At 51.3% G+C, this 9,643-nt stretch overlaps 3 protein-coding genes across 3 annotated transcripts; 1 reads left to right on the top strand and 2 right to left on the bottom strand.

The window, feature by feature from the left end:
• Window positions 1–373: 373 nt before the first annotated feature.
• ASPBRDRAFT_144716 (putative glutaminase) lies at window positions 374–3,664 on the bottom strand. The gene is made up of 5 exons (XM_067619231.1): window positions 3,092–3,664; window positions 2,621–3,029; window positions 1,560–2,565; window positions 1,379–1,509; window positions 374–1,327 (listed from the first exon to the last, which is right to left on the bottom strand). The coding sequence occupies exons 1-5, from the start codon at window positions 3,349–3,351 to the stop codon at window positions 602–604; spliced, it is 2,532 nt and encodes an 843-aa protein (XP_067483390.1). The 5' UTR covers window positions 3,352–3,664; the 3' UTR covers window positions 374–601.
• Window positions 3,665–5,899: 2,235 nt separating this feature from the next.
• Window positions 5,900–7,856, top strand: ASPBRDRAFT_72165 (uncharacterized protein; the record flags this gene model as incomplete). Its single annotated transcript, XM_067629154.1, has 4 exons — window positions 5,900–6,065; window positions 6,095–6,546; window positions 6,639–6,800; window positions 6,854–7,856. 4 exons carry the CDS (start codon window positions 5,900–5,902, stop codon window positions 7,511–7,513), a joined length of 1,440 nt encoding a protein of 479 aa, XP_067483389.1. The 3' UTR covers window positions 7,514–7,856.
• A 66-nt stretch (window positions 7,857–7,922) lies between these two features.
• dbp8 (ATP-dependent RNA helicase DBP8) lies at window positions 7,923–9,561 on the bottom strand (the record flags this gene model as incomplete). The annotated part of the gene is made up of 2 exons (XM_067617063.1): window positions 7,923–8,982; window positions 9,053–9,561. 2 exons carry the CDS (start codon window positions 9,559–9,561, stop codon window positions 7,923–7,925), a joined length of 1,569 nt encoding a protein of 522 aa, XP_067483388.1.
• Between the last annotated feature and the right edge of the window lie 82 nt (window positions 9,562–9,643).

Here is a 9,643-nt window from a genome sequence, read left to right as displayed (position 1 = left end):
TAGTACTAGTAGGTAAATGATGCTGCTTGAACCCTGGGACTAATCTACTACAGACCGAGTTACAGAGTACTAGTATCTTAATATGATGCCAATCGTAAGGGTTTATTTCATGAAATCAGCTGAAAGTCTTGATTGATTTATTGCCAGTGAGAAGATTGGAGTGGATGACACGATACAACTGAAGTACTATGTAGTAGGACGGTGGAGCAACACGGTATACTAGTACTTCTAGTAGTAAGCAGTAGTCATGGGTTCAGTGATTGATTAGACTACTCCAGTGGACTGCGGAGTAGGTGCACACTCGAGAAATTTCTTGGTAACCGGTATTAAGCCTCTGTTTTGCTTAGTTTAATAGGATTCTTACCTACTAATTGATTACTATTGTAGTACTAGGTTACTAGCATTACTGCAGATTGACAAGGTCTTACTATCCACAATTGATGATACGAGGTAATTTGGGAGAGAGAATATTTCCAATGTCAGTTGTCACACCGAATAGTATCATGTCTTTAGCCAAAAGACTAGATAGTTGAATCACTAGCTTGCCATTCCTTGAGGTACGTGCTGCTCAGGAGAGAAGATTGTTATATATAGTTCACGTTCAGAGTTCCAGACTCTCAGATCCATAGCCAAACTCTTTACCAGTCGATTCCTCTGGCTCCGACGAAGACTGGAATTCTTCAACAGCTTTAGCTGCGGCCTTCTTCCAGTCCGTCAGCGTGCTGGTCGAGAACACGTTGTTCCCCTCGTCTAGATAGGCTAGCCCCTCCATCGCTCGGCCCCCACACGCGCGCTGAAGGGCCAGGAAGGCGAAGTGGCCGCCGATCACCGGTCGAGCGTAGAAGTTCGGGCCGGGGAACTCGCCCTGGCCCTCCGTATTGTGGAGATCGGTGAACGGAAGGTCGGTGACCGTCTCATTGACCCATTTGGCGACTGATTCCAGAACCTCACTGCGAACGTTCTCACTGGCGACGGCCATGGAGAAGAACTCCCAATCGGTCTTGGTATACAAGTGCCGGCTGTCAAGCGGAAGACCGTACTTCTGACGCACATTGTGGTACCAAATAGACTGTCTCTGGTAGATATGCCGGGGCACGAAGCCAGTCTTGTGCGTGTGAGGAGGGTGGGGATGGAGCGGTCTCTGTTTGCCGAAAGAGGCGTGTGGAGAGGTATCGGTGCCCTCTAAATGGAAGCACAGCAGTGCATCGGCGTACAGGTTATAGATGGTGGTCCACGATCCGTACCAGTCGTAGGCGAGCTTCGCGTGTGTTTGGTCTCGTGACATGCCCAACTCCTCCCACTTGGCGATGTAGGTATCTGCGATGTCCTATTATGGATGGTGAGAAATGCTCTGTGTGTGTCTGACTGCACAACTAACCTTGTAGTATGAGGCGTCTTCATCATTGCCAAGTGCCTCAGCTAGCTTGCTCATGGCATTGATGCCGACGATACCTTTGAGCGCCAAGTTCGTTTGAAGCGCAAGCCAACCGGCGAAATCGTCCGTCGAAACTATCTGACAGTTAGCTATTGCCACGAGATCATCTCAGGTGACACCTTACGTTGATTCTCAGGCTCCAGAGAGAACTCCACCAAGTAGCCAGTCCACTGTTTCCAGAGACGGTAGCTGCGTTGGAGCCATCTCTCTGCCTCACGTTGGCCTTGTATGCCACCACCCCATCTTCCGTCCTGCTTATCGATACCTCCATGTGCCTGAAGGTTTACCAGAGGAAAGTACCCTGGATGATCGTCGGAGAGTACGGGAGTCTCGCCTTGTGTCGACCAGATGGATGATGCGGCCGTATCTTCTGAATAACGCAGCGAGTTCACGATAGCCAAACCCATGATGAGGATGTTACCACATTCCTCCACCGGCATGTACTCATCGTTCCCATCCGGGTGTCCAGTGGCATTCGGGAAGTGGGTTCCCAAGTCATGCATGGCGTAAGTGTTTGGATATTGCCCACTCAGCATGTGCTCGATCAACGGCTCCAGAAGGTAGGCCAACCACCGCGGATTAGTATACAAGAAAAACGGGAATGCAGGGAAGATGACATCAATCGTCTGGAAGTTTCCATTGGATGAGATCTCTTTCAGAAACAAGATAGGATCTTCAGGTGTTCCAGAGAAGGTAGTTGCTCCCATGACCTGTCGGGCAGAGAGCGCGACAATGTCAACATAGTCGTGCGCTCCCGACTGATAGGCATCCTTGGCTAACTGCTCCGAGTAGTTGGAGGCCAACGCACTCGCTTGGGAGAAATCGTGGTAATGGAAGTTCAGGAGCGAGTCAACGCTAGGGAACCACGACTCCCACAGAGGTCGCATCAGAGTCAACCCACGCGCAGAGGCATATTGTACGACAGGATCTTGAATCAAGGCAATGCTAAAGGTTACGCTGGCGCTGGTCGGCCCAGCTTTCCGGTTGAGGACGAAGGACTTGGAGAATGCAAAGACCGGCTCTCGGTCTCCAATAGCACGGAAGACCTCATCGTTGACATTGTCCAGGACTCCTTGAGTCAAGAACGTTTGCCTCACAGTCGACGCCTCGCCAGATTGAAATTGGACATCCTAGATGCTCGGGTCAGCGAACGAGCAGAGTGACACTACCGACAGGTTTACATACGGCGGGCGCGGTGAAGTGAAGGGTGCCCCATTCGGCGCGATCGCGGATTTCCGAGAAAAGCAGCTCCGACTGTCTCTGGAATTGCCATCTCCGCAAAGCTGGTTTACTGTCTTCCGCATCGAACGCGTCATACTGCCAAGAGATATGACTCCGTGTGTCACCGCTCACCCAGCCTCCATTGATGTCCATATAGACATTCACGCTTACTTCACCGTGGACATGGATTGTGACATATGATGCAGGGATCGACTGCCGCAGAGTCGATGTAGGGGTGATGGGAGACAAGAAAGAGACGGTGATCTCCAGGGGGTGGGAAGCAGAGGTGGATGGATCAATGCGGTAGGTCAAATTGGTGGTAGATGCGTCGTAGTGAGCACCAAGGTAGGTCGGAAAATCTACCTGTGACGACCTAACAGTGTCTGTCAGTTGGGATGACGGTGGATGGGGATGATGCTGCGCAAGTATGCCTACCCAGACAGGGATTCCTGAGGCTTCCCCAACAATGGGTACACGATGCCTGTGCTCGGAACATGAGCCATCAGAGAGAGGCCCACCTCCTCGCCAGTGTAGAACATGGGCCATTTGGTCCAAGGTTCATCTCTGGCATTTCCGAGCCAGGTGCTCAGATAGGGATTCCGCACGATCAGAGGCAGAACTGGCGGCGTCAAGGTGGAAGCAATGCCGACGGTCGCCTGAAGGGCGGCTGTCAGCACCGCAAGGGATGGGCGCATTGCGGTTGGTTCAGAGCAGTCAACCGACAGGTAATGGATAAGAATATCAGACAAAGGATAGGGTATGATGGATAGGATGGGGGAAGCTGTCCATCAAGCAGCAGTGATGGATGGAGTGGAAAGGGAGCGGAGGTGGAGGTCGGGGAGCTGAACAGTAAGCATCTGATGATGCAATCACTCCATGACAGGGCAACGATCGACACGGTCGGGGCAGCGAGTGAAATTGCACTGCCCAGACCACTATCAGGCTTTTTAGAGAATGGCTCAAGAGAATAGTAATGAACTAAAGTTGTTTGTACAACGCATAGGGACTCAATAGCAAAGGCAGAGTCTCCGAGAGCCAAAATGCGGGGAAAGCTGGGGATTCCCGCATCGGCACGATAAGCTAATCTGCCAGGCACCACATCAGTAGAAGATATTAATAGTTGCATGGTCTGCTGTTATTGTAGTCTCAGTGGCTCAAATGTTGGCTTACAGAGGTTCTTCATAATGGTAGCCGCGGTATCTTTTGTCTTGGGATCACCACGTTGCAGATAAAGACCATGAGCACAACTCGATACACTGTGATCCCTTTACCTTTATTGATGATCCGCATATACAAAAGTCAGGCTGTTACTGGTATTTCAAATCTTTCAGGCAAAGATATCAAGTGTTATTCTGGGATAATAGACGTCTCAACATCCTTATGGAATGTTAACTTAGAATTTTGCTATCCTACAATACAACTACCACATTATCAAAATTACCATAAATAATACTGGAAGGTTAGTAGAAGAGTTGAAATATCAAACACACAGACGAGGGTGTCCAACATGGCTGTATTGATAGTGGTATTAGGTATGCTCTCTCATATACTAAAGGCAGTTTTCCAACTGATAGTGTTACTAGTATACTATCAGCTGGCCAACATGACTTCATTACAAGCCGGGTCTGTCTTCCGATTTGCTTGACGCCTAGAGCTATGTACAAATGTACCAAGTCCTCTTTCGTATCATTGAAGAGGCATGGTACCGAATACTCATGTCACAGATAGACTTCCGATACACATGTAGACGCGCTGACGCCCTGGCTCGGTGGACATGCCGACAGTATCCATGAGCTGTTTAAGTAACTAGCTGAGTGCCGGCAAAGTATACCTGCTACTAGTACTAGGTGAACTCTGTCAATGGCTTTTGTAGACTCTTTGACTATGGTGTTGACTCGAACGTGATGTGTAGGAAACTGGAACCGGAGTTTACAATTACAGTCCGCTCTCCTTCACTCACCGGATTGCGATGACGGGTTATCTTAGGTTGGGCTGTGTACTAGAGCCCATCTGCAATGAGATAAGATAGATAATAGAAAGCTAGCGTTGCACAACCACATTTCTCCATTGTATCACAAAGCCAGCCCAAATGTGCCTGTGCTGAATCGAGGATGCATATTACCAGCCAATCAACGACTGTCGTGTACTGCATTTCTGTCCCACTTTGGTTAGAACTGCCCAAATACGGTAAAGGTCTAGCCTTATGCGGATCAGCTACCCCGCAAATGCATGCCATTAACCAAACACGGTAATCGATACATTCTGGAAACGTTGTGCTCAGAGATGAGCACGATGCTCTAATAATTTTACAAATACAAAGATATTGCACAAGTCTACATAGTTAGTGGTCTTACTGCAGCTTCCCTAGTAGCTACTTTTACATCGGGGTCGGGTAGAGTTTCGTTGAGCCGTGATCATACTCACTCGCGAGCAGCACCGTCGCCAAATATGTCTCCGATGAGGCATGATGGATGCATGGCTTCTACACAGAACATGCGTGACATTTTCTTTCTAGAATCACCAATACTTTGATCATTTAAAACTGTCTTTGTCTAGTCTTCTTCTTCTAACTAGTGTCCAGGAGCCTAACTATAAGGGGCACAGACATTCGCCTTCATCGCGCACGCGTCACAGCTTTTAGATCAATTCTAGCATTGTCCCTGACCACGAGGCGCACGGATCATAAGCTTTGAATTTATGACTCCCTGACCGTTTAGTGTAGCTCTGCTAATATCGCTTATGGTCGACTAGTGAGTCTTCTGAGACGAAGACCATCGTGGTACAATGCTAAAATGGCAGCAACCATCCCCGCAGCATGTCAGTGAAACCTGAGGCAAACAATCGTCCTACCGATAGGTCATATTAGAGCCAGCTGCTATTGCTGGAGAACAAGTAATGGAGCCCAGTGCAGCAGCCAGTCATTTGCACGGCTTCAGGAATGTGGGTGCTGTCTGCTTGTATCTCTTCTAGATCGCGATGAAGTGGAACCAACCCGAGAGTGACAGAAACACCTGGATTGCACGTGTAGAGAAATAGCTTTTAGCAACACCAATATCCCGAATTGTCAAAAACCTCTCAATAGCAATCAATGCAAGATGTGTTCCCATTTCTTCTTTCCCGGAGAAACTACCACGCCGTAAAAGTGGATGTTGAAAGCGGCCGACGCGTGGAAGGGAAGACACGCTATGAGGCTGGACGTTACTTAGTTTCACCGCAAGGGGAACCACCGAACCCTCGACGCGGATGACCACGCGCCTCGTCCTCCCCCATCTTTCTCCCCAACTTGTTGCCATTGAGTCTTCTGACCCAGACCGTGACTTTGGCTCTCTCCCTTGCTTTCTTCCTCTTAACCTTTCGGACCCAATTGCACCAGCTCGTGATCTCCACCCCGGAAGACGTGTGCGCGCGTGTGTGGGCATCGTGACTTGGTACTACTAGTACTTTACCACCATTTCTACTGGACCCTCACCTTAAACTTCCCCCCCCAAAACACTCTCTCTTACTTTACCTACACCACGACACCACACTTCTCTAAAGCTCCTATTCTACGGAGCATATTATACCCTCAAATGCACTCTACCATGTCCGTATCACACCCCAGCCCCGTCAAAGACGGTAGGCGAGTCCTCGGCGAAAAGCACGCCAACGCGTGCCTGTCACCCGCCCACCATCGGCACGCTTCGGTCTCCCCCCTCAAACAACGCCCTCTCCTCGAGACCTCCTCCTCTCCTAAGAAGCTCCTTCCTTCGCCTCTCTTTGCTGGTCAGAAGCGTTCTATCGACCAGGTGGACAGCACCAGCGAACCCCAGATCAGCCATGTCAGCGCGCAGCCCCAGTCGCGGCCAGAAGCATCTCCGAACGTGCAGCATGACGTTCAGCAGGACCCTCAGGTATGTACCTATGTACCACCATAATTCCAGACACACCCTATGCCGACAAAATGCGTCAATCCGTCCATTGACACTAACAAAAGCCAATTCAGCCACACGCGACGCCAGAGACTCCAACACAGCTTCTAGAATCAAACAAACAACAACAACACCACCAACCACAACAAGATACCCGCCCCGACCAAACATCAACAACAACGTCAACACCCCTCATCCCCGAAGACCCAGCAACTCGTAAACGCTTTATCCAAGAGGTACGCACCTGATGCCTCTATCCCCACTGCCCAAGAAACTAACAACCCCCCAGAAAGCAACCCTCCTCCGCACGCGCCTCCAAACCGCCATGCGTCATATTCACGACCCCCAACTCGATCGCCGCCTCTCCGACCTAGAAGCCCACAGTCGCAAATACCCTCGTCTATCTCTCCCCCAAGAACAGCGAATCATGACTACGCCGACTTCCTCTACATCCTCTTCCCTCCAAAACCAAAACCAGACCACCCCGCGCCCTTACCAACCCACCACACAACTCCCCCTCCACGAAACCGAGACCCAAAACGCGTCTGGCCTCTCCTCCCCGCCCCTATCGACCGGAACCATCGCAACACAGAAGGAACAGGGACAAGAAACACAAACATCTACACAAAGAGACAGAGATGAATATGATGACGACAACGACCCCATGAAAACACCCACCCAGAAGTCAACAACACACCACAGCCACACTCATCGCAGAACAAATACTCTCGGCTCCCCTATGCAATTGAGTAGTCCTCCGGCGACGGTATCGCGGCGTAGAAGTACAGAGACCGGCAAGGATATGGGAATCGCTGAAGCTGATGAAGAAGGAGGGCCGCAAGAAAGACAGCGCCGGTTATCGCAAAAGGGGGATGCGGTGGATGGGTTACTGAAGCTGATGGGGACCGGGGAGGGCGTTGTTAGTGGGACTGGAACCGGGGTCGCGTGAGTGGTGCTGTTTGTTTGTTTGTTTATTTATGGTTGGACATTTGGTTCTAGATGGTTCTTGGAGTTGGAGTTGGGTTCGCTCGTCAAAATTGGATTCGGTGTGGAGTTTGTGCTTGCTTGGTGGCCTTCGTGTCTTTGGTTTGCAGAAGCGTGTATTAGTATGGGATTGTGGGGTGCATTGCATGTATGTTGTAGATGGGTGGATGGTGGAAAACATACATACAGACAGATAGACATACGTGACTATTTGGATACCATTCATCCATAGCTGATGTCAATGGTTCAAGTGAAAGTCAATGAGATGATATGAACATCAAAATCGAAGTCAAAATCTACATGCCATTGCTAGTAAACAAACGACACTATATACATGGTAGAAAAAGGTAGTATAACTAGTAGTATGCAGATAACTACCGCACCTTCTTCAACTTATTCCTCTTCCTCCCCAACACATCTCTCCCCTCCTCAATCTCCCCAGCAGCCTCTCTCTTGGCCTCACCAACCTCCTTCAACACACCCGTCCTAACAACCCTACCCTCAACACTCACGCCCTCCTCACTCCACTCCTCCATCTGCCTCCCCACCCGTTCCTCAATCGCCAACACAAGACTCACATCCCTCTGCCCCACCAGCGTCACCGACTCACCCTGTCTCCCCGCACGCGCCGTTCGACCAACCCGATGCACATAATCATCCGGATTCCTCGGCACATCGAAGTTGACAACCAAACTCACCGACGGGATATCCAAACCACGGGACGCCACATCCGTCGCGACGAGCAACCGCGCCGCGGACGCTCTAAACCGCGCCAGATTGGCATTTCGCTCCGACTGCGGCAGCAGACTATGCAGAGACGTGACGCGGTGAGACAGCCTGCGGAGCATGCGCTCCAGCAGGTCGGCGGTCTTGGTGTGGTTGCAGAAGATGATGGCTGGTTTGGAGGAGTTTGCTTCCGTGGAGAGGAGAACGTGGAGGAAGGCTTCGCGGTGGGTCATGGGGACTTTGAGGTAGGTTTGTTTGAGGGTCGGGGGGATGGAGGCGTTGTTTTCGGTGGAGATTTCGGTGACGAAGATTGGGGGTTTTGTGGATGGGCGGGGCATGGATTTCAGGGCGCGCACTTCTGGTGTGAGAGTTGCTGTGAAGAGAAGGGTTTGGCGCTCGCTGGAGGGGGGAAGGGCCGAGAGGCAGGTTTCGACGTCGGGAAGCATGCTGCCGTGTCCCGGGGAGAGGAGACGGTCTGCTTCATCGAGAACGACCATGCGGACGCGCTTCAGGCCGCGGATGGTGTCGGAGCCGGAGGTGTTGATGTGGTCGGCGAGACGGCCGGGGGTGGCGATCACGACGTGTGGGCGTTGCGCGAGGGCCAGGGCTTGTGGGCGCATGTCGGTGCCGCCGGTGATGAGGAGGGGTTTCATGCATTGAGGGGCGGAGATGGCTTTGATTTGTTCGTAGATTTGGAGGGCGAGTTCACTAGAAACCAGTGCGTTAGACACTGAATGATGGGCATTGCAATTGGGGGGTTTGGAGGTAGGTAGCTTACCGAGTTGGAGTGAGGACGAGGCCGAAGATACCAAAGGGATCCTCCGCCCATTTCTGCAGCATAGGCACTGAAAAGGCAATGGTCTTACCGGAACCAGTCCGGCTTCCACCAATGCAGTCCCGGCCGCTCAGAATCTCAGGAATACATGCTTTTTGAATAGCGGTTGGTTTGCGAACAGCCATGGTGGTGAGGGAGCCGATCAACCACGGCGCCACATTGAGAGAGGCGAATGAGTTCTGCGCATCATTCAGACCAATCTCCAGAGCATCCTTGATCAGAACAGGCTCGTCTTTCTCCGATGTGGCGGGCTTCTTCTCTTCATCTGCGCCCTTCTTCTTGATACGGGAGAGAGTGGGGAGCGGCGCCGGAGCAACGTAGGAGTCGGTGGAAGACTCCGAGAGACGTCTTCCCTTGGGGGTGCGGGATTGCAGCTCGGTCTGCTCGACCTCCGAGTCGGAGGACTCGTGGGATTTGTCCATGATGGGTTCTGGGGAGCTGGAGGGCGCCATGATTGGGGTGGAAATTTGGTGAAGTTCTGATGCGCTTCGATTTTCTTCTAAATTTCGCGGCAGAAAAAGAAGTCCGCGCCGA

This window comes from Aspergillus brasiliensis (assembly GCF_001889945.1).
Source record: "Aspergillus brasiliensis CBS 101740 unplaced genomic scaffold ASPBRscaffold_2, whole genome shotgun sequence".
In the NCBI taxonomy this organism is placed as follows: domain Eukaryota; kingdom Fungi; phylum Ascomycota; class Eurotiomycetes; order Eurotiales; family Aspergillaceae; genus Aspergillus; species Aspergillus brasiliensis.
Note: the sequence above shows the minus strand (reverse complement) of the source record. Positions and strands in the feature narration are given on the sequence as shown.

What these genes read in the sequence shown, in the direction of transcription:
- ASPBRDRAFT_144716 (XM_067619231.1), bottom strand. Translation starts at nt 3,351, where the DNA reads ATGCGCCCATCCCTTGCGGTGCTGACAGCCGCCCTTCAGGCGACCGTC. An exon ending in CCTCAGGAATCCCTGTCTGG is followed by an intron (nt 3,030 to 3,091) that starts GTAGGCATACTT and finishes AGACACTGTTAG; the next exon opens with GTCGTCACAGGTAGATTTTC. An exon ending in AAGACGCCTCATACTACAAG is followed by an intron (nt 1,328 to 1,378) that starts GTTAGTTGTGCA and finishes CATCCATAATAG; the next exon opens with GACATCGCAGATACCTACAT.